Below are 24,109 nucleotides of genomic sequence, written 5' to 3'. Positions count from 1 at the left end.
TATATATATCACAGGGAACACAGGGAGCCAGAGTAGAGCAAACAAAACAAAACCCAAGAACAAAAGAAAAGCCAGCAGAGAACCAGAGTAACTGAGAATAAGTTGTATATATACTGCGGAGATTGATTACTGAACAAGGAACAGGTGGCTGATTAGAAATGGGTTGCAGGTGTGAAGGTAGAGAACAGAAGGCAGACAGAGGAGAGAGAGAGAGTGATAGCAAGGAGCAGGAAGAATACCCAAACAGGGGAACAGCAAAACCAAATCTAATTAACACAATGGACACAATGAAGAAATAAACATAACAACCGAGAATCACTAAGAAGAACTGAACCAAGGCAAAACTTCAATAGAAGTAAGTATGTCCACAAAGCATTTCATTTTTTAAAGTGGCTTTGACCTAGAGAACAGAAATATTGGCTGATATTGAGGATACTGAATATTTTGGTTTTGACATTGGATTTGAAGCTTTTTATTTTAGCTCCCTCCAAAGATTAAATGTTGAAATCTAGTCAGGAATCTGCGTGTATAACACTAACATTGTTTTCAGTCAGATGCAATAATGTTTTCCTCTCTCATCTTCTCAGGCTGTAACATAACATCCAATTAGGCTGTTACATAATCTAATTAGTAACCATCTTCTGTCATGTTTTATAGAAATGTAAACATTTGTTCATTTGGCAGAAGCTCTGAAACACACAAGTTTAAGAAAGGAAATCTGACACCAAGACGTTCCTCTGTTGGATTATTCCGTTTTTATCAACTCATTTCAGGATTACAAGCTCATTCTTAGTATGTACAGAAGCTTCTGGACATTTAGTGTACTTTAGCTAGAAATCTTATTTTATTAGACACTGTTTAGCTTTGCTTCTGGATCGGTTTGTCAGCAAAATGAATCACTGCATTGACTGCTTTGAACACTTTGTGTCAACTGATGCCACCTATGAAACCTCCCATGTTTGCCAGCTGAGGCCTATTCACTGCCACTGTGAGTAAGGGTCTGACATAATTCTCTGCTTCTCTTCCAACTCCACCAGCTACACCAAGATGAAGACCGCCACCAACATTTACATCTTCAACCTGGCTCTGGCCGACGCTCTGGCCACCAGCACCCTCCCCTTCCAGAGTGCCAAGTACCTGATGAGCACGTGGCCCTTCGGGGAGCTGCTGTGCAAGGCGGTCATTGCCATCGACTACTACAACATGTTCACCAGCATCTTCACCCTCACCATGATGAGCGTGGACCGCTACATCGCTGTTTGCCATCCTGTCAAAGCCTTGGACTTCCGGACGCCTGCTAAAGCCAAGCTCATCAACGTCTGCATCTGGATCCTGTCCTCGGCCGTCGGAGTGCCGGTGATGATCATGGCGGCTACCAAGGTGACGGACAAAGGTGGGTTAATAGTTACAAAGGCTGATTTATTGGAAGCTTTCTTTACCGCTTGAGCTGTAAGTGTTGACTTCAGGCAGCAATCAGACAAGGAAGGGTGATTTCAGTTCGGTTTGTTAATTCAAATTAGCTTCTACGCTTGACCTCCTATTAAAACTAATTGCTTAACTCCTCAGGAAACACTGCCTGCACGCTCAGATTTCCCAAGCCGGAGTGGTACTGGGACACCGTGATGAAAATCTGCGTGTTTATCTTCGCCTTCGTGGTGCCAGTCCTCGTCATCACCATCTGCTACGGCCTGATGATCCTGCGGCTGAAGAACGTCCGGCTGCTGTCCGGCTCCAAGGAGAAGGACAGGAACTTGCGGCGCATCACGCGCATGGTTCTGGTGGTCGTGGCGGCTTTCATCGTCTGCTGGACCCCCATCCACATCTTCATCATCGTCAAGACCATGGTGGAGATCAACCACAAGAACCTCCTGGTGGTAGCCAGCTGGCATCTGTGCATCGCCTTGGGCTACGCCAACAGCAGCCTGAACCCCATGCTGTACGCCTTTCTGGATGAAAACTTCAAGCGGTGCTTCAATGACTTCTGCCTGCCGTACCGCTCCCGCTCGGAGCAGAGCAGCTTCTCCAGAGCGCGCAACAGCGCCAGGGAGCCCGTGTCTGTTTGCGTGCCTGCGGGGGTGCAAAGAGCGCCGGGCTGACAGAGCGCGGATCAGGCAGAGGGAGAAACGGGTCAGGATGGACTGCAGACTGATGACACACAGTTCTCCACCACTGGAGTCTGAGGTTTTGACCTTTGACTGAACCGTGGATGGGGTCCATGTTGTGACCGCTTACCTAAAATATGATTAAAGCATTTTATTTGAAATATACCAGTGCCTGTAGATAAGAAATCTAGACGTGTTCCCCTGAGCTTTGCATAAAAAACCTATTTAATTCACACAAGATTGTCTGACTAGATTAAAAAATCAAGTAACTGGCCCTGCTTTATTTGACTTAAAGAATAATTTTCAGTTTTCACAGTTGGGAGCTCCACATTTTACAGAGAAGATTCAGGTGCGAGTTGTTTTAAAGAGTATTTTTATGGTCAGTTTGAGGCCAGTGATGGCGCATAGACGAATCGGTGTAATCGTCACTCTCCCACAGATTCTCCCACCTGCCTCTGATAACAGTCTGGACGAGAGCTTCTTAGAACAGCAGAGATTATTTTGTTGAAGATACTCGTTGTGACCGTGGCTCAAAGAAACGCACAGTTTCGAAGTTAAATGTCATACATGAGCCAATAACAAATGTCTAAAAATTACATTATAATCCTAAAAATTGTAGCAGCCTGTAAAAAATTGGAGGACTTAAAAATCGTCAATTTGATGGCATCTCTCTTTTTATTAATTCAAAAACATGATGAATTTAGTAATTGGCAAAGAACATTTTTTGTCAAAAGTTGTAAAGTAGTAAAAGCAGCAGATTGTTGGAACTATGAGTTATAATTGCAGTTTGTATTTATTAGGTTCTCCATTCAAAACAAACAAATTAAATGAAAGAAGTTTGAATTAAAAAACAAAAACAGTAAAGAAATTAGAACATCTGTACTGCTTTCAGGTTTTCTACTTACAATTTTCCGACTAAAATGTAAAACATTGGATATTTATTTATTATTTATTTAATCATTTCTTTATTTATTTCTTTTATATTTCAATGGTTTGGTTTTTTGTAACACTTTTATACAGACCAGGGATGCAGCAATATTAACATTTGGGTCGATGATATCCAATACTAATACTGCTGTATTTTCCAATATTATATATATATTTCCCTGCACTTTAGATACAGTAAAAAAAATAAACTCGCCACCTGCACTGCTTTTCTGTTTTAGCTATACATCTCCCATAATCTTATGCTGTCACTGTCACTCTGCCATGAAACACAAAGAGCAACAAGATGGAAATAAACATCAGTCATTTATTTCAGCCCAGTTTTTCTTGTAAGTTAAAAAAAAAAGACAAACTTTGTCTGATACCGATGTAGGCGCTGATTTATTGTGCATCCCTAACGCAAACCCAAACTGGTTCAGATCACATAACAAACACTGAAAAAGTTCAGAGCTCCAGTTATTGTCATGATACATCTTTGATTTCATGCGATTCTACATGTGAATGTCGATATGAGATATATATATATATATATTTTGCATTACTGGATGTATTTTACTCTATCACACAGAAGCACTGCCTTTATGAATGAGTAGCAGTCACCTTTCACCTCTGCTCAGCTGAATATAAAGTCGTACAAAGATGAGCGACTTACATTTTTTTTAAGGTGTACTGGGGCTGGGGGTAGTTTAGTGCCAATAATGACGAGAGAAGACATACTTGAGTGGTTGCCATATTTAACATTGCACACTGTATGAAACGTACTGTAAAGATAGGGATTTCTAATGGCCTATGTATAGTAATATTATTTATTTTGTGGTTTTGTTTATGTTTATGCACAAATGAGCAAGAGTTGGGTGAACAAAGTGTTGTGTAAATAACACTGTAAATATTGATTCTGTAGTGAAAAATTATATATTCTTTCGCACTTTGACTTATTTATTTATTTTTGCCCAGAACTGAGAGAAGAGCATTTACGCAAAAAGCAACACTTTTCTTGGTTGGTTGACTATTTCTCTGTTGCAACACTTCGTGGAAATAAATCTTGTCCTGTTGGACTTATGCTATTTATTTTCTCTTAAATGTTGCCACATTTGTGAGGAAAATGTATTTGTGGGTTGCGCAGCAGAGATTGGTAATTTTGGTAGGAACAGCAAAAGCTGACCCCACAAGTGTTCAGAGGTCAGAGGTCAGGTGTGGAGGAAATCTGAAGGTGGTTTCTGATCAACACCTCTCCGTATGACCAAGAATCCTTGAGTTTGTGGAACCGTTTAAGGTGAAAGAAATGTTGTTTTTTTAACAACATAAAATCTATTGCCAAAAAACATTGTTTTAACAAACGCAAAAAAATAAATATTTAGTTGTTCTAAATGTATAAATGTCCAGCACAGCCATTCAATGGGTCTTCATCAGTAAGAACAGTGAAGATATTATTACTTTTTTTTCCCTCTTGATTTGTTTTGTTTCTAAAATAACAAATTCTTCTAAAGAGGAAAACTATTTTTAGTTTTTAAGAATTCTGCAGATGTTCACACATGTGCTAGATTGTACAAATATTACATTTACTGCTTTGCTCGTTGCTGAGAAAACTGCTATAGTTTCTTTCTGGTGTGTTTTATTTTGACTGACAGTAGTTAAATTCTGCACTTCCTTTTCCGTGACATGTACGTCTTTCTATGCTGTTAACAGAAGTGTGAGATGTGAGAGCTTCTTGTGTAATTGGTGGAATATGTTGTCGATCATCGTTTGGGTTAGTGTACAGTCGACTTGTGGCACCTGGTTACAGTTGAAGCTAATATTTGAAGTCTGTGCAAATATAAGTGAATAAATAAAACATGACTCCGTAAGACTGTGTTGCTAGTGAGATTTTTGGGCTCAAAAAGAGAAACATGATTAACTATTTCAGGACGTCTTGTATCCTTTTAACTCTGACCGGCTCCTCTGTCCCTATTGAAGAAAACCTCCCCCACATGCTTTCCCATAATGCTGCCACCGCCATGCTTCACAGTGAGGGGGTTGTGTTAAGAGAGAACATTGATTTCTGTTCTACGTGTTGAGCTGATGAGTTCAATTTTGGTCTTTAGTGAGGTAAAGCAATTAGATATAAAACCATTAGTGCTTCTGACTCAAATGTGGGATTCAGAAACAGCTTTAATTAGATGTTTTTGATTTTCTTCCCATCTTAAATTTGAACATCACAGACTAATTGGGAATTGGCAAATAAAGTATAAAAAAATCCCCAGCATATCCATTTTCTCACATAAAGATAAAATAATAACAGAGGGATTTTAATGGACGCGTTCATCATTGTTAGCATGCAATTTCGAAGACGTACCAGATGCAGGGTTACAAACCACAGTGGACATAGTGGCATATTGAAATTAAGCAATTCATGTAACACTGATGAGAACCGCTGAGTAAGTGCTATCTCACCCAGAACTTAACATGCGCCAGAAGAGACATTACGATTATTTGATACACTGATGTGGGCTTGGTGCTCTCTGCAGCAGATGCTTGCAAAATGAAGGATCAGATTATCGAGCCTCGCTCGAAATGTTGACTGAAAAGCTGAAAAACAAAAAGCTGTGAAGCATCAATTTTCGTTGCAGGAGAGCCGAGACTGGATGTTGAATATGCGCGCCATCTGCTAGCAGTCGAAACCGGCTGCCTGGAAATGAGAGATTTGTTAGGAAGTGAAGCCTGACCCTTATATATTTTTATTTTGCTGACAAAACAAGAGTTGCAACTCAACCCTTTGACTGCTGTTGTGATTCACTACCAGCAGAATACACCTTGTCATCCCTCCCGTTGGTGGGCGACAGCTTTATTAGGACCTCGAGGTGGATCATTGAGTAAATCAGAAAGTGTGAAAATCGGTTAAAACTTTAAAACTAAAGTTTAAAATAAACCACAGGGATAATTTTTTAAAATAGAAAATGGTGGGTAGATTTGACAAGATGTTTAGTCTGTTTCTGGACCGAAGCCCAGTGATCTCTGATTACATCGAGTGAGGCTGGCACTTAGACAAAATTATGTGGCAGTTACAGCTTTATCTGAGCTGATGAAAAATAACTTAGTTCAGTGATTCAAACAGACAAAGTTATGCACGGTTACTTTAATGCCTGTGTCTGATGAAAATTTTAATTTGGGTTTGTCTGAAAATTACAATACTATGTAAGATAAAATGGATTTTGATGGAGACTAGAATAGAGATTACCTTTACCGTCTGGTGTACCAGCAGTAAAGTGGCGGCTGATGGGAGCAAACAAATTCAGATAAAGACGAGGAATATAAAAACGAAAAATAAGAATGTGCAGAAAGAAAAAGTACCGTGCCATTATTAAAAATAGCATTGAGTTCCTGTTTTAGTGAATTAAATGAACTTTCTGGTGATGTTCTGATGTGTTACATTATGCCTTCCTCTTTATTTGAGCACTTTTATAAACCATTCAATCAAAAATGACAGGAAACGGATCTATCTGACAAACGACTGTATATGAAAATAAATAAATAAAATAAACAGTGCCTCTCCATTTATGGCCACCCATCACTTCAGCTGCTCCACTCTCTTCATTCTCTCCCACTGATTCTCCCACTGGCAAATCTATTATTCATTTTATTTTATTTTTTTTTTTTTACCAAATCATAACTCAGACTGTTACTCAGCAGCTGGATAAAAACAAATGGTTTTTATTCCAACCTGCCCGTCATGGATCTCTGAAGCTAATTATCACCCAATCAATGAGGGGGAGACACAGAGGTCCACCAGAGGGATGAGTCACGCCACGTCCTGCTTTCACAGCTGCGGCTGCGCTGCCGTGGCCTCCAGAGGAACCTTCCACCCGCGGGATGAACGACCCAAATCTATCAGGCAAATCACCGGTAATTACAGGAGCAGTCTGCAGGCGGTGGAGGACCCGCGGTTTAACAGCAAAAGAGATATTTATTTGCAAATGATCCCCATTTGTTTTCCGGCGCGTCTGCTCGCACGTTTTTTTTTTTGTTTGTTTTTTTTTCCCCTCAGAAAAAAAAAGACAATTTACGCGACACAACGACAGCATTAGAGTATTTCTGTCGCTTAGTACATTAGACACTGACTAATGCACGAGTGGCATTTGTTGCTTCAATGTACTGACAGGCGGCTATTTGTTTGTCAGACGGGAAGCGTGACTGTATAAACAGTTTAAAAACCGGCGTTCTGTAAAGCGCCCTTGGATAACAAATGAGCCCACGGATCATGCGTTGTATTCCCACCTGCAAAGTAAAAACCGGAAAAACAATGCACTGTCAAGAGTAGTCCAGCCTACGTGGTTGATGGGGGGGGGGGAAGAAAAGATGCGTGGGTTAAATGTTTGCTCGTACATCATTAACACTCACTCACATCCGCACTATCGGTCATTTCATCACAGCAGTGATAGAAAAACGAGGAGTGGCTCAACAAGTGGTTCAGGGGCAGCAGGGTTTGTGTCAGACTGTTAGTTTCTGCCAACCTTTTTTTTTTTCTTCCCTGTGTGGCTTAAATATAACACAGAATGTATGTAATCTGTGCAAACGTATTGATACTGTTCCAGTTTTCCCCCACATGTTGTCGCTTTACAACCTCAAACAGGCAGATGATTAAAAATAGTTGTGATAGACTGACAAAAAGCAGAGCAAAGTTGTGAAGTGGAACAAAAATGATAGATTTGTGAACTCCAAAACAGTGACAAATTGTCTTGGAGTAAAATTTGCATTGAGCCCTCTGTGCTCTGACACCCCTAAATAAATACCAGGAAGAAGCGTTTCTTCAGCAAAGGCATTAAAAGGAACAATGCATTAAAAAACTGTCGATAGCTAGTAAAGACTTGAGATCACAGCATGTCAATGTGATAGAACGGCCCAGTCAAATCCAAATATGACTTTGTGGCAACACTCAACATTTGATGCTTAGCAATGTTCTCCAGTCAACCTGACTTACCTGAAAAAAATCCAGGTGTAACTGAATAGGTACTTGCTTTTCATCTCTGCATCTGTTTCTAATTATTAGGTGAATTCTGAGGGAAACTGGTTGCACTGGATTTCATGCAGGGGTATCGGAGTAAGTGGGCAGGATTAAAAATGCATGCATGCCTCACATTTTAGATTTTCACTCGTAGAAAAAAAGTGGAAAACTCTTTTCCTTTTCACTTTACAATCGCGTGTCACTTTGTTTTTATGCTCCAAATCCATTAAATCCAATAAAACACATGAAGGTCTGTCATTCTGGTGTAAGAAAACTCTATCCAGGCCTCTTGATACCAAATACATTTTCCAAATGATTTATTCTATGAAATAATCCTGGGTTTCTTAATTGAAACCTTCTTAAGAAGATGCATTCAATCTAATTCTTAATGACATGTTGAGTAAGAAACCAGCCGCGCAATTCAAGAGCCGCCAAAGAAAAAAAAGATAGAATTGCTAAGTGATGGGGAAAAAGGTTGCAAGATTGCACTATTTTGTCGAACACGTCGTGAATGCAGCCGCAGCCCGTGAAGAGGACGCCCCAACACCTGCAGCCCGGAGTCACATCCTGTAGTGGATCAGCTGGCTGCTGTGATTAATGTGGCTTTCTCTGTTATTAGGAACGAAGGAGCAGCAGTGCAGGCGCAGGAGACGTCTTGGTCTCTCCTGTGATTAGCTTAACAAGAAGAAGATTAGAGCACACACTCCTGATGGCAAATCCAGTTTCAGTCGGTGTGAATGAAAGGAACTAATCACAGGATTCCATTGCTTCCATTCAGCACAAATGTCTGTCTTTGTGCTGGGAAATTGTGAGAGTCTTTTTCTTTTTTTTTTTCCACCATTATCCGTCACTGAATGTTTCTGCTTTTTTAAAAAAACGTGTGAAATCATTCAACCTTGACACCTGTTAACCTTCGCAGCTCGAATCGGTCAGAGCCTGTGGTTCTTTTTTTTTTCTTTTTTAATAACTTTTACTTTCAGCTTTCCAAAAAAATGTGAAATGTTCTGCCGTTCAAACAGAAAGTTAATTAACTAAAATTGGATTCAAAAAAAAAAAAAAAAAAGAAAATCCGCCAGTAAAAAATATTTGAGGGATGTGCTCTTAAGAGTCGCTGAAGGTCTTTAACGATCCATATAAAGAGGAAATTGCAGCATGTTTCATGCAAGGAAGAGAAGCTCCAGAAATCAATACAATCTTGTTAAAACTCAGATCGTGCAAACATTAAGATCCTTAATGCAATCTGACCTCTTCTGATTTCTGACGTTTCTTCCAAATCAGAGAGCAACAGCATGCAACAAAACAAGAGATGCACTTAGATGAGCTAAGTGCTTATAAACGCTGCATTAACATGTCAGTAGTCTCTGATCAGCAGTGAATCCTCAGTCCATTTGGTCAGATGAGAGGAAGATGAGACCAATGAGGACACTGAGATGCAAACTCCTGAGCATCCAGGGAACACGATTTACATGTTTCTCTTTAGAGGCTCAACAGTACAGTGTCCATTTGACAGCACTGGCCCTGGAAAAGCAGTGATGTAGGCGTATTCTAGCGGAAAATTGAAGTGCATGTGGAAAGTTTAGAGAAAAGGGTTTGTTAATAAAAAATAAGGAATCTAAATATTCTATTCACAATTAATTTTTAAGAGCCAGCAGATCACTGTCGGATCAGGAAAGGTCACACTCCATAACTCTCCAGGGATGATTGATTTTGTTCAGGGATCTCCATTCATTTTTACTTTCATATTTCTGTAGCCGTTCCTCTGTATGTTATCGGTGGTGTCCTGTGTGTCATTTGAATGATTGCTAAACTGAGGCACTGACAGCTGTTTTTTAAAGTTTTTTAATCTTTTAGTTCTCCGATCACTTTGCCTTTCAAGTAACATTTCCAGTGTGCTGCAAAATAACTTGCAACCAGTTCATCCATTCATAAAATTTTATCATCCTCCCCCACTCATCTCCTCCTCTTTCTGTCACTCTTTATCCCACTTATCCACCTTGATTTCCAATTAACCTTTAATAAGACTCATTAAACCCACTTCAGTCCTCAAAGCATTCAGAGCAAACACAATAAGTCTCAATGTGATATCAAACAGATTATTGTCAGTGTTGTCCATTTCAATATTAAAGCAAATTAATCCTTCACTCTTTCCGCAGCTCTAACGATGTCAATTTGATCTCTCGTTCTTCATGCACTTTTCTTTTCCCCAATGCACCTTTCAGGGATGGAGGATACAGTGGCAGATGGATCTCTCGTCTCTCGAGTTCGAACCTCCCCTCGATCCTGAGTTTTCTTCTCCCAAGCCACATCAGTGGAGATGGCAAATTACAGAAACATCAGACTCTCAATAGTCTGATGACTCGCCCTTTCACTTTGTTTAAGCCAGTAAACTCATCAGTAGCTGGGAAAGTCTGGGTTACATTTGATGTTATGGCTCTGAGTGCTATGGACATTTATTCTAATTTTCTCTTGACTGTTGTGCTCTCCAAACATTTTCCATCTTCTTTCTATAACTGTTGTGATGCCTAGTGTAGTTTCTGCCCAAAGCACATTGGTAAGGCTGTCCTCACACTGAGATGAAGCCAGACCAACAGAAAAAGTACCAACCATCTCATCCATTTGCAATTTTGGTCATTTTGCTCACGTTTTCATACAATTCAGATTGAGTTTTTGGCAAGTGTGGTCGAGGAGCTTCGCTTTCTATTTAAAGTGGAATTTTGTTCATTTGCTTACAACATAAAAAAAGAAGAATCTCTTCGAGGCTAAAAGCAATTTATTAAAGTCCTAAAACCTGAAGCCACAACTTTAAAATGTGAAGTACTGGTATGTGTAATTTACAGACTGGTTTAATAAAAAAAATAACTTGCTGCAAATCAAAAACAGATCTTAAAAAATAATCACCTTTATTTTTTGCAGGACCCAGAATGTTATTACATTTTCAAACAGTCACAACAATCGTGTGTGTGTGTGTGTGTGTTTGTGTGTGTGTGCACTGAATAAAACAAACAGTAGATACACATCTTGAACACGTAGAATATGAATGTCCCGTCTAAACTGGATTATTGCTTAAAGAAAATACTTTAAAAGACTAGCCTTTAGAAACGACAAACAGCTTCTCACTTCCTTCTCAGTTGTTTTCATCAATGCACTAAATACTTTCAGTCATACAGAATGACAAAATGAAAAATTAAAAAGGAACAACAAAAAACATTTAAAAAAATAGTCTCTCATTTTACATGATCTACCATGTAAGTCTTATGAACATTTCACCCACATTAAGAACAAAGCAGTTCTGCTAAAAGGCCAGGCCTCACGTCCTCTGCATCCTGGACGTCGCTCTCCCTCAGCACCGACAGCCGAAAAAACTCTCAATATTCAATCTGAGCATCCTGAACATGGACCCCCACAGCAATAATTACCAAAACTATCCCCATCAGAGGCACATCAGCTCTCCTGTTTATCTTTAACCAGGAGGGCCGTGTGCTGCCCTCCACTGGAGGCCTGGAGAACTTCACGATTCTCCAGCTGCTTTCCAGTCATCTTCACAGGGCTCCACTCGTCTTCCTCCTCTCCTGTGCCGAGCTGCAGGTTGGTTCCCATGCCCCAGGCATACACAGATCCTAAAGAGATAGAGAGAGACAGAGTGAGTGAGTGAGTGAGTGTGTGTTGGAGGGGGAAGAACAAAACCAGCAGCGAGAACTCAACTAGAAAATTTGAAGTTGTAAAGTCAAGCACAGAATAATAAAATTTGCTTATTAATTTTTAAAAGTGCAACAAAACCGCATTTGACCCAAATTTATGTGTTAAGATAATTATGGCCATTTAGGTCATTACATTTATATGTCAAGGTAATTTTGCAATTCGTAACTTCAGCAAAACATTGATTTTGTTTCACTCTCAAAGGGACACTGCAGAGGATCTACTGGCTTTTTTAAACAAAGAAAATTGAACAGCCTAGAAAATAACTCCCATAGAGACGCTTTAGTAACTTAAAAAAATTCAGAACTCCTTCTATAATCATTTAACGCAGCGTCAAGGACTAAAGTAAAACAAAATGACAGATTAAACAAAAAAATAAAGCTCACGAACACAAAGAAATATCTAGGTAAGAGACATTATGCACAAACACACTGCAGCTGTTTATGAGTAGTCATAGCAACACACAATCTGCAAAGTTTTGTTTTCAAAGTCTGACAGCAACTCAGTGGAAGCTGGTAAACCTGGAAGAGTTGCTTCTGTGAAGGATACAAATTGTCTGAGTGATTTTTTAAAACCACTTTTACTTGCCAGTTTTGTTTTCGTCATAAATACAACAAAATGACATAATTAAACTGTATGTCCATATTTACCCATCATTATTTAGAATGGCTACGACAGCTGGTGACCAGAAATGCTGAAATGTCCTTTTAAATGGATCAAAACCGAAAACGGACTATTTTCGGAGTGTAAATATGTGTACATATTTAAATTAAATTTAGTGAGTAAAAATCAGATTATAGTTGTGACTTGATTACGATTGTAACTAATCATTGTTTCATCATTTTATTTGAGTGTTTTATATAAATGTGTTCAATTACCTAACTGGCTTTGACCAGTTATTCTTTAAGGTTCTTTCTTTATCTATGATGTAATTTCCCACTCAAGGGGTCCATCTGTTCTGTTATCTCTGCACTGTTCCACTGAAGAAGGTCATCATAATAAAAGCCAATTCCCAAGCAGAGTTGAGCAGAGCTCACCAATCTTTGATCCTGAGCGGGTTAGAGGTTGCGGATCTTTCTCTTTGCAAAGGAAGGCATAAAAACCTCATTGGTCTTGTGTCTGGCTCTTTACAGGTCTTGAAGAGCTCATTTTAAAAACCCCAACAAAGATAATCTTAATTATATGGCTTTCATTTTTTGTTGGATCCTAAACAGTTTCTTCAATCAAAGACACACGCTGAACCTCTCTCTGCTGCGACAAATCTTTGTTCTTACTTGATCGGATATAGAGGAAAAACCTGAAGCTGCATTTGTTAAGATAGATTTGATTCAGGGAACTTTAAACCAAACACTCATGTGAAACTCAAGAGTCCAAATCCAGTTTGTTTCTCACCTTCTCTGGTAACTGCGTAGCTGACAGAAGCTCCACATGACACTCCTTTCGCCGGCTCTATCCCCGCCACAGGACTCGGCTCACTCTTCTCTTCAGCTCCTTCGCCATGACCGAGGCGGCCGTACTCGGCTCTGCCCAGACTATAAACCTGCCCTTAAAGCACAAATGGCAAAAAAGATCTGGTTTGCCTCCCGTTTCTATTTTATTTAACATTAATACTGTCTCTACATATTAATAGTATTCATAGACAGTCATGTGTGGTCTGCCAACCTTCAGCGTCGAGGCAGAGAGTGTGATGTTGTCCTCCAGAGAAATCCACCCAGGAAGTGGTGGAGTTCCTGAAGCATGTTAGTTTGATGGGGGCAAAACACATCGAGGTGTTTTGAGTGCCTGGACAAGATTGTGTAGAAAAACATACGCATTTATTATGTACTGCCAAAGTGAATTAACTCAACAAAGCGGTGAATGGAAAGAAATGAGGCCAGCGTTAATAGATTGATCATCTCTCCAAATATCGAGCCAACAGCTGCTCTTACCCAGCTGATGGTAGTTGGAGAGACCAAATCCATAAACGTATCCTTCTTTAGAAACAGCAAAGGTAAAATACGCTCCGCAGAAGGCATCTGTGAAGCGAACTTTCCTATTAAGTTTCACCATCTGCGGGACCAGCAGTCGTTCTAAAAGGCCGAGACACAGTTCACAAAAAACATATGAAAGATATACCAACATTTTGCAATTGATCTTTTTTTTTTGACAAGTGGAGGACATGAAGTTACCCACCAAGCCCTTTCCTGCCTCCTCTGTTTGAAAAATGTTCTGGTACTCTCCCCAGCTGGCCCTGCTCCGCTGAGCCCGACGTGAAAAGGTTTCCATCCAGCGTCAGCAACACTATATGATCGTTACCTATTAATGCATACACAGCCGATTAAAAAAAATAAAAAGTCAAGCAAACAAAAATCTGCTGGCTCACACAGAAAAAGCATGAAACAACTTGACAATGAAGCAAAGTATTTCATACCTGAGGCAATTTTCACAACAAGTTCTGTGAGAGGAATTTTCACAGGAACAGGACATGTTTTCATGGGCTCCAGAAGACCAATAACACCATTGTTGTCCTGAAAAAAATGGATCAAACACACACGTTAGGCACTTTTCAAAAACCATAACCAGAGAGAAAATAGAGGAGCAGAAGAAAAACATACAACCTCCTACTACTATGGGCTACAAATGAGAGCGGACAAAAAAATTAAAGGCTAGAGCATAGGTTAAAAAAATGTTGACGTTAAAATATAACAAAATTCAGCAGGACAGAGCTACTTCTTAAAATGATTTATGTCAGATATAAACAAGTAAGCTGATTAAGCTGTTTTAAGTTATGCATTGATTATCAATAATCAAATGATCCACAAATATCAAGCACCGTTATCTTTATCACATTTTCAAAACTATCAAACAAGCAGAAACTGAAAACTCCCATTGTCTTTATCTAATGCTGCTGTCTATCACACAAATCACAAATCTTGTTTACTTTTCCTCTGCGATATATTCTGACTTGTGACATCATACAAGGAGAAAATTTGCAACACACAAAGATTTCCAAACATACGAGAACTCGGTCCAAGTAGAAAAACATAAAAAGATTAACCCTGAATGAGCCGCAGATGTACACCGATCCATCCTCTGTGAGCGCAGCGGTGTGGCTGTCCCCTGCAGACACCTGGACCACCTTGTCATTCAGCGTCACCATCCCAGGAACCGTCTCGGACCCTTCCTCTGACGTGTCCCGACCCAGAGCGCCCTCATCGTTACAGCCAAACGTGTAGACCTAAAAACAGTCAACACCCATCCCCCCAAAAAAAATCATCTCTCGAGAAATTCAAACTTTTTAATTCCTCCTTTTACAGACAGAAACAGACAAACGTTCAATCAATCAATCAATCAAATTTTATTTGTATAGCACATTTCAGCAGCAAGGCATTTCAAAGTGCTTTACATAATTAAAATAAAAACAAAACGTTGACTCACATGACCAGTTTCACTCAGACACACTGTGTGCATGCCTCCGGCCACCACCTGCACCATCTTCTCTGGTAGAGACAGCAGGGCTGGCTTCCTCCTCTCAGTGACGTTCTCACCTAAGCCCAGCTGTCCAACATCACCCTGGCCCAAAACCAGAACCTGGCCCACCTCTTTACAATGACTCCTGTGTGAAACCACAACTAACACACACACACACACACACACACACAAGTACAAAAACATGAACTGAATTATAAATCATTATAATACTTATGCTATACTTATAGAAAATGGACTCGGACATCACGAGAGACTAGATAGGTTTGCAAGAAGATGCTGCTTAAGAGAAACAAAACTAAAGTAAATATAATGATTAACACCCAGTTGCTGGCAGTAGTACACATTTTAAATTGTTTTGCAAATAACTCAAACAAACAAATAAAAGTTTGCAGAGTAATAAAAGAAAATATATTTTGTGTGGTTGAAAAGAATGCTTTTCTTGTGTAATGAAAAAACAAACAAAAAAAAAAAACACTTTTGACTCAGAATTTACAGTGACAGGTTGTGTCAGGGAGTCCAGTCCAGCATGTAAAGTATGAAAAAAATGTTTGAAGCACCTAGTTTCAACCTTGGTGGCCTCGTGACATTTCGTACGTTATAATCCTTAAAGATGTAGAGGGAAATACAGAATACAACGCGTGCTTGAATGTAGTCTTGCGGTCATTTCCCAGCTTTTCTAAGAAGTCACAGGAAACCAACATAGTTCTGAAGTTTATGATGTACCTTTTATTTTCTTGGCCTGTTCACCGCTGTCTGCAGTCTTCCTCTTGTTGGTCATCTTTTTGGCAGGCATGGCAGCAATGCATCCACGCTACAGAAAACAGTGGTACAGTGAAAACAGCATTAGACAGGATTTTCATTTTAGTTTCAGACAAAATCATTAAATAATAATAATTTTAAAAAAGTCTTAAAAGCAAGGTTGCGTGAGACAGAAGTGTGGTAGGTGATTAAAGGCAGTATAATGGCTTTAATCATTATACTGAAATGCCTTTAATCACCTATAATGCTCAAAAGTTTATGACTTAATGAGAAGTGTGGCAGGACATGACCTGCTGACTGACAACAGCACAAGCAGTCTTTATTTCATTGACCGGTGGCTGATGGGGTTTAGCAGCTGTGAGGGGATCGTTTTACACTGGAAACAGCTGTACTTTCTCCACCTCTGCTACCAGACGAAAAGCAACATTCAGCGTGAGCATGCCTAGTGAACCACTATAGTGCAACTCTCTCCTGGGCTTCATTACATTCACACAAAATGACGTGTATACACGACGACTTGCCAGTCTATGTTGCCATTTAGCAAACCCGAACAGTTTAAATTCAGTTGCGTGACCCAACACTTTCCACATGTGTGCTACAGTTAGCTTTACATAAATGCATCTCATAACAATAAATATATACGATGTGTATATAGAGATTCCACTTGTTAAAGTAACAAATAAAGCAGTCGTTAATGGTTCTATATAAAAGTGAGACATTTGCTTAAAAATTAATATGAAGCTGAGCTGAGTATTCAGGAGCCAACGCAAGCTAGCTAACCGTTAGCGTCACACTTGGTAATGAATGAACAGCGATTACAAACTATGGTAACTTACAAGCGCGCACATTAGTAACAACGGATTTATTTGTCTGTTGTTAGCTATATCATCACAAGTATTTGGTAAATATTTTACTAACCTTAAAACTTGCAACAGTTTGTACTTTGGGCAGAGGTGAACGTTCACAGCCTGTTCCCGGTTTCCACACGCGAGATGTACGTAAGACGTCACGTTCTTTGGAACCTTGAGAGAGCACGTTTTCTTAAAGAGACAGTGACGAATTGAACTTGCCGAACAAATACCGAGTAGCCACTTTCATACGCAAGTAGTTACAGTGACATGAAAACGCTACTTGTCTATTTACATTTTTTAGTAAATTTTTTTCCACACAATTGCAGAACCCGTCTGGTGACATAGGAGAAAGAAAATAAGTCTTGGGATCGACGTGTTTAATTCGTAGGCACGACTTAGCATCTCCAGATAGTGAATCGTGTCCACGAATTAAACAAATAGTGGTCACAAGGCATTAAGATTTTTATCTTCTAAAACCGGCTACCTACGATTAAATTTTTCAGATGTTCAAACAAATTATAACATCACACAAATACATAATAGAATATATTTTACTGTCCATAGTGGGCAGATGTAACAGGCAGCAGCAGCAAGGACCGTAAATACAAAACGCAGTTTTGAGTAGAAGATATAAGAGGGGGAAAAAATATGCAAACTAACCCAGTACAATGCCAAAAAAGAAAAAAAGAAAAGGTAAGGAAAAAAAAAAACAATACTATTTCTCTTTGCTCTTCAGATAAGCAGTGAGCATAAAAATGAAATGTGCCCCATTACTCAGAAACAATTTGACAGAGATGATTAAATTAGTAAATAAAAGGTTGAATGTTGCTTTGCCTGCTCTGGGCATTGCAATATGCTAATTGAAGTCAGAGTAAAATAATATTAAGATGACCAATTATAACAAACTCTCCAGAGCTTTAAAATGATCCATCCATAACCTTAAAATGATTAAAACTTAATCTGTAATCTTTTCTCAATTTTCTTTGAAAATAAACAAAAATAACAACCCATTGAAATACAATGCCAACCACACATACAATAGAATAGCAAAGATGTGTAAAAATACTTATTTTGCCACCTGGGGAGCATATTGAATGAGAATCAGCTGTTAATGGAAGTGAATTTATTTAATGGTAGACAAAAATCCTGCAAAAAATCTGAATTTAGATTTGTTATTTCCTTCAGTATTTCTAAATAAATGTGTTCACATCAAAGATGACATAAGTGGGTTTATATGTAACAAAATATCACTTTCTTTTAAGGCTTTTTGCACATCCTTACAGAACCCCTCGACTGCAGGGGGCGCTGTTGGACAGTCAGAAAAAGTAGGGGAAAAAAGAGAGCCAGGCACAGGTTCACATCAGATGAGGTTCAGAGAATAATAGCATTATTTATTCAGATCCAGATGTGACTATTTACAGTTAAGAAGAAAACTCATCGGCTCATATAATTCAACATCCAATTAAAACTGAACTTATCATTATCGTTTTGTTTTTTTACAGGAAAAGAAAGGCGTTTCATGTTCCCATTCTTGTAGCATTTAATCACAAACTAACGTTTTGTACTTAAAAAAATAGCAACCTATAATACCTTTATATTTAAAATTTATTTCCAAATAAAAGGAAGACAAGATATACAGAAGCATCAGTTAAACCTATATGAACCTATACACAGCATAGAGAACCCTGTAAGCTACTGGCCAGACAAAAGTACATTAAAACACACCTGCAGCTTCAAAATTCTCCAACCAAAATTGACTCCCTGTTGACCGGTTATTCATTTTCTGACTTTTGTTGTTGTTGTATAAATCCCTGATCTACGCTCACAGCAACTCATATTTAAGCTCTTGTTACAGACACTATGAGAATGACCTTATTTAAAACGGCTACAGAATGCATTGCTTGCTCAACTGTTAAAGGGAAGTACAAAAACTCATAAAAAAGTAGAAATGAAGAGAGGACGTCCAGATCCAATGGCACTGGATGTCCGGTTGGCTCATGCAGAGTATTGCAAAAATCAGTTTCCTTTAGTCCTTCAGGCATTAATTATGTTGGCACGCATGAAAAAGTAGATGGCCTCCCTGACCTGCACTTTTTTTTCTTCCTGCAGCTAGATTGACACTAAATTGGCCACCTTACATCACAACCACAAGTACGGGCAAAGCCAAATAATAATAATAATAAAAAAACAGCTCAAATATAAGCTCTCCCTACTCATGTGATTACAATTACAAAATAAAATGTCTTGTGCATTACAGAGTATTTTATCATAACATCTTTCCCCAGTTGCATTCTAAGATATAACAACAGCAGTCTGTACATAACTAATAGAAAACACAAAATCCCAGAGATGCCAAGTCCTAAAGCGGAAAACGTCCAAATCTTCACATTCTGGTGCTTCAGTCTCTGTTATCTATTATTACTGTGTGAAGTATGATAAGGTCCTCATCATTATTACCGTGTTTATTGTATGCCGTTACATTAGCAAGATGAGTTAGTGTTTCCATATACAACAAAGAGCAGAAAAAAGGCAACACAGAATGAGGCCGCGTTAAAGGTTTTAACTAGATCCAAGTCTCTGAAGGGCGCCGCACGCACGCAGCAGTAGCAGAGTGAGAGTAAGCGCTGTGGTCGTAGCTCCTCTGCCGCCTCACTCCCTCGTTGGCACGTTGGGTCTCTCACGCTCCCCGCAACCCCACGTCATCTAGGAGAAATACTGCATCTGGACCTCGCCTGCCACCGCCTCGGGTCAGGCAGAAAGCGATGTGGTGAGAGGGTGATGGAAGGCAAGCGGCGGGCATTCTTGTTGTGAGTCACTTCCAGGCTCTTCCCTGATTACACAGTACAGCAAAGTCTGGATATGGTGGTGAGGGGGGGCAGGAAACGGGGCAATCTGCGCACGGAGCCGCCTCTGTTCACAGAAATCCTAAGTGCTTCACTATCCGAGAGCGTGGACGCTAAGGCCGATGAAACCTACACAAAACAGACATTAAGTTTAAATAAATTCGTCACCCTAATATATATTTTTTACTGATGGCGCATATTGCTTGAATGATTTTATTACTAAGTCTAAATAATCACCGAGTATTAACACCTCTTAAACTTTACTCTATTGTCACATTAACCACAAACGTCTAGGTAGTCTGGTTTTCATGGAGGAAAGGTGAGAGAAAAGTAACTGTTGAAGGAAAGTCCAGTTTGCAGACGCAATGTAGAGGAAACAGCAATATGCTAAAGAAGGTCAAATTAGATCAAATTGAACTTTTTAGTCATATATGGTGATATAAGTAGCGCACAAAAAACTCTGGAAACACCAGAAACCCGGCGGTAGCATAATTGTGCATCACTCTATGCAATCAATCGTATTTCCTATGGTATTCAGGTTTACTGAGTGTTATAAAGTTAATATTTAACCCATAATTGTACCTTGTGTAAATTCTACTCTCTTCATGAACTTCCATTTCAGTGCTTTTATAGTCGTTGAGCTCCTTCCGGATGGCGGCCTACAAAAACCAACAGGAGATGTTAAAACAGCCGAACTTAAGAAGAAAAACACACAGTTTCATGAACATGATCAATTAGGTGTATTTCTCACATAAAGTAATCTCTGTTTTAGCTTTACAATAAGCAATACCTTGTCTGCAGGAGTCAGCTTGGTCCATGGTTTGTCCGCCCTCCGGTCGTAGTCCTGGGCCTCTGTGACTTCCACATACTCGTGGAAACGCAGGATCTTTCTCGCCTGCAGCTCTGCGACTGTGGGTCGTTGACTCAGCTGCGACAGAAGGATGATTTTTGTTACTGCTTCACATCCATCAAAAGCAAAATATGACACCTGGGTGTTTGTTGTTGACGTGCTTGTTCACCTTTCTGGTCAGACGCCGTTTGATCTCCCTGACCTCCGCTTGCCTATCAGCTTGATTTTTGGCTAAAAAAGAAAAAAAACAACAGCAAAAAACAGGGACAGAGCTTATTTTAGACTTGGATGTGCAGGAAAGGCAGAGAAGAAAGAAGTTTCCAAAATTAGATCTCTCAACTGAATTGAGAAACCTTTTGAAAGCAAAAATCTATACAGGAGACAGCTTTGTTGAACACGCCGCAACACGCGGTACAATTTGGCTTCACTGAAACAAATCATTCAGAGGTAAAACCATCACAGCACTGAGAGATGAGTAAATATTACAGAGTATCATTGCTGTTAATTTAAAGTGAAAGGGAGCGATAGTTAATACTGACGCTGAAGGATGTTCCTTTGCTCAAGCTCCTCAGCAGTCGGTCTCTGGCTGAGCCGCCTGAATGCAAAAGAAAAAAACAAAAAGAAAAAGAAATCAGTATTTTCAAAGTGTTTTATCCGCTTTTCAGTCAGGAAATAAGTAGGGCAATGATCTAAGAATCTATTTCTGTATCTTTTTCGTAATTTTCTTTTTTAGAAAATCAGATTTGACACACACACAAAAAAAAACAAACAACAAAAAAGCGATGACAGTGAATTTACCGTGTGAGTGCGGTGCCAATCTGTGTACGAATGGCCTCCCACTGCTCCCTGCTCTGCCAGGTCAGGCCCGTCTGACCCAGAGGCTGGTCCTCTCTGCTGCTTCTCTCCTGTGTGAACCTGTCCCTGTCTGGGGCGCAGGGACGGCTGCTCAGCTTCAGAGCCAGAGTGTCCTTCCTCTTGACCCTGCTGGCCAGGGCACCTGCAGGACAGAAATGGAGAAGAAGAGAGAAAGGCAGTGGTTGTGATGGAGTACCAGACTACTGCATAGCTTCACATAGCAAAAAAAAAAAAAAAAAAGAAGAAAAAGAAGGTTATTCCAGTGAGCTTACTGAGTGGGGGTTCGTCCTCTTCATCAGAGTCTTCCTCTTTATGGGCCACCTGATCATCTGAATCGCTGTCCTCCCTGTCATGCTGTCCTCGCTCGTCCTCTTCCTCGTCTTCCTCCTCCTCACTGCTGTTGTCCCCAGGAAGGCCACAAACACCAGCATCCCCGACCAGGCAGCGGCGACTCCGTGGCTCCAGCTCCGGCTGGGGGATTTCACCGTCATACTCCTCTTCTTCCTCGTCATCTTCTTCCTCTTCTTCCTCCGAGTAGTCATCTTCAGACCTGACAGGAAGGAAACATTTCAGGGTGGATAATTACACAAATGTCGAACTTGTCTTTTTTAAGCTAATAACTTTTTTTACAGCAAAATTATGATCAGTGCAATTCTAGTTGTGACATGAGCAGAAAAAGAAATCTCATGATTTTAAAGCAACATTTGTCATTAAACTGAAGTCCGAACTGTGACACGCTCTTTAGTCTGTGTAAAATACGAAGGCATAAGTCTGTGTCTGAGACTTATTTTGAAGTAAGAAAGGAAGTAGTTTGTTGCCATCAGTGGAGTTGACTAATAAAGACTGATGGTCAGGTTAGCAACATTCATAAACAAAGATTAAAGAAACACTAAACCCTTTTAAATAATTTATATGACAGCATTTTGTTATAGCACAATCAAGAAACTGTTTGCTTCAGTTGTTTTAAAAAGTGCTCAATATATCAAACATGACTTAGAAGAAATGTTACTTTGCAAGTTGACGTAATGAAATTGTGCCCGTCTCTTTAAGAAGCTCCTACTCTTTCTGACACTTGGCCTTCAGCAAGACGTCACAACAATGTTTCTCATTATGCTGTTAGCTGCTCTTAGACGTAGTTAGTATGATGAGTTCAGCAGACTAGTAGTCCCACCAGATGTTTGCTAATTGCTGCTGCTGCTAAACAACATACCAGATTCTGCATCCAAACAATCCGTTTCAATTTAAATATTTCGAACATTGCAAACTGCTGAACTGTGCAGCTCCAGCGTAACACGAGACATGAGGAAATGTCACGTAAAGTACTGGAAAAACTCACAGCTTTAGAGGCTGAATGCTGACGGGGAGAGGTCGGCCGCGATCTGCTTGATACTCCGGAGGGGTTTCGAAAAGCAGCGCGTGTGCCCGCTGCACCCCGTCCGGATGAGGCTGCGCCGGGCCAGGACTGGACAGCGCTCGCTGGATCATGATGTGCAGCGGGACGGGGGCGGGGCGCTGGGGCGACTCCACGGTTGGGCTCGGTGGGTCGAACAGCATCGGTATGGGCTGCGGAAGAGGGTGCGGGTAGGAGTGCTGATGGTGGAGGTGGTGGGTGTGCATGTGCTGGCGGGGCGGAGAGGGCGGTATGTGGGTCGGCAGGGGTGGGGAAGGAGGAGGAGGGGGCAGCTGGAAGCCCATGGGGAGGATGCTGTGGTCCTCCACAGAGTGCGGGGACGGAATGATGGGATGGCTCGGAGTGGGGTCCTCCGTGTTGCGCTTAGTGACCGGGGTTGTCCTCTTAGGAGGCATTGGAGGGGAGGGCTTAGCCGGATGGAGACTCGCACCCCCCGTGGCTTGACTGAAGTCGCCTGCAAGTGACAAAAAAAAAAACGAAATGCCTGATCGAGTTGTTTCAAACATAGAGAGACTGCTGGGGAATATGCATAATGGCGAGCTGCTAGCAAGTTTTTCTTTCTCAGTGCAGTTTGCCCCGTGACATGTGTGCACAAACGTCAGTCACACATATGCAGTCATTAAACGCACACGAACAAGCACTTTTATTACATGTGTGACTGAGCATCAGAGCACATATGCAGTGTGTGCCAGAGATACACACGCTGCCTGGGCAGAGCAGAGTGCAGCATGTGCCCCAGGTCAGAGAGACAAACGAGATGCATACATGCTCTTTGCAGCCAGACCCTAAACAACCCATCAATGCTCATATAATTTGCCTCATACTGTGCACAAGAGGCTCTTAAACACAAAGCTTCAGCTGTTGGCATGCACAGCTATGTGGTTCCTACAGTGCCTTGCAAAAGTATGTATAGTCCTTGAAGTTCTTCACATTTTGTCATACCACAGCCACAAACTTGAATGTTTTCTTTCCATTTTATGTGATAGACCAACTTAAAGTCGCATAAAATTGTGAAATGGAAGAAAATGCTACGTGGTTTTTGAAATCCGGATCATTCTAACACGAATGTGGTTTGATCTAAACATCAGTTTGAAGGCTTTTGTTGCCTCTTACAGACCAGGATTTCTTTTGTTTGGCTCCATCCGTCTTCGAATCAGGTCTAAGCAGTTTCGGTGTGCAGCCACACAGCGTGACTCGGCCAACACCACCATCATGTCATCCTGGCGACTGCGTGTTCAGGTTCATGTGGAGTGCTGCTCAGTTTAGTTTGAAGGCAATTTTTTTTTGATAGGTTTTGCACATTTACATTTTTGAAACCTCAAGATTTTCAAAGCTATGGAGATAAATA

General features: G+C 40.4%; 3 protein-coding genes across 12 annotated transcripts in view; 1 reads left to right on the top strand and 2 right to left on the bottom strand.

Moving 5' to 3' along the window:
• The window catches only part of oprd1b (opioid receptor, delta 1b), a 5,161-nt gene extending 1,059 nt beyond the window's left edge, over positions 1 to 4,102 (top strand). Inside the window, exons 1-3 of one of the 2 annotated variants that reach the window (XM_008432316.2) lie at positions 86 to 355; positions 1,038 to 1,393; positions 1,567 to 4,102. In XM_008432316.2, coding sequence (XP_008430538.1) covers positions 1,048 to 1,393; positions 1,567 to 2,096 — 876 coding nt within the window. In that variant the 5' untranslated portion in view covers positions 86 to 355; positions 1,038 to 1,047 and the 3' untranslated portion in view covers positions 2,097 to 4,102. Of the gene's footprint in view, positions 1 to 85; positions 356 to 1,037; positions 1,394 to 1,566 lie in introns of those variants that run through there. The other variant, XM_008432315.2, reaches the window with a different exon arrangement.
• A 6,800-nt stretch (positions 4,103 to 10,902) lies between these two features.
• Positions 10,903 to 16,976, bottom strand: rcc1 (regulator of chromosome condensation 1). The gene is made up of 10 exons (XM_008432317.1): positions 16,870 to 16,976; positions 15,916 to 16,003; positions 15,139 to 15,332; positions 14,759 to 14,938; positions 14,132 to 14,228; positions 13,894 to 14,016; positions 13,650 to 13,790; positions 13,384 to 13,503; positions 13,114 to 13,266; positions 10,903 to 11,642 (listed from the first exon to the last, which is right to left on the bottom strand). The coding sequence occupies exons 2-10, from the start codon at positions 15,983 to 15,985 to the stop codon at positions 11,467 to 11,469; spliced, it is 1,254 nt and encodes a 417-aa protein (XP_008430539.1). The 5' UTR covers positions 15,986 to 16,003; positions 16,870 to 16,976; the 3' UTR covers positions 10,903 to 11,466.
• Positions 16,977 to 18,167: 1,191 nt separating this feature from the next.
• Positions 18,168 to 24,109, bottom strand: part of phactr4b (phosphatase and actin regulator 4b) — a 35,665-nt gene continuing 29,723 nt past the window's right edge. For all 9 annotated transcript variants that reach the window (XM_008432320.2, XM_008432325.2, XM_008432326.2 and 6 more), the window contains 8 exons: positions 22,687 to 23,215; positions 21,623 to 21,900; positions 21,294 to 21,492; positions 21,035 to 21,090; positions 20,665 to 20,726; positions 20,436 to 20,573; positions 20,228 to 20,304; positions 18,168 to 19,774 (listed from right to left, as the gene is read on the bottom strand). In XM_008432320.2, the coding sequence (XP_008430542.1) occupies positions 19,759 to 19,774; positions 20,228 to 20,304; positions 20,436 to 20,573; positions 20,665 to 20,726; positions 21,035 to 21,090; positions 21,294 to 21,492; positions 21,623 to 21,900; positions 22,687 to 23,215 (1,355 nt within the window). In that variant the 3' untranslated portion in view covers positions 18,168 to 19,758. The remainder of the gene's footprint in view (positions 19,775 to 20,227; positions 20,305 to 20,435; positions 20,574 to 20,664; positions 20,727 to 21,034; positions 21,091 to 21,293; positions 21,493 to 21,622; positions 21,901 to 22,686; positions 23,216 to 24,109) is intronic.

Source organism: Poecilia reticulata, linkage group LG16 (genome assembly GCF_000633615.1).
Source record: "Poecilia reticulata strain Guanapo linkage group LG16, Guppy_female_1.0+MT, whole genome shotgun sequence".
In the NCBI taxonomy this organism is placed as follows: domain Eukaryota; kingdom Metazoa; phylum Chordata; class Actinopteri; order Cyprinodontiformes; family Poeciliidae; genus Poecilia; species Poecilia reticulata.
This window is presented reverse-complemented; position numbering and strand designations above follow the sequence as displayed.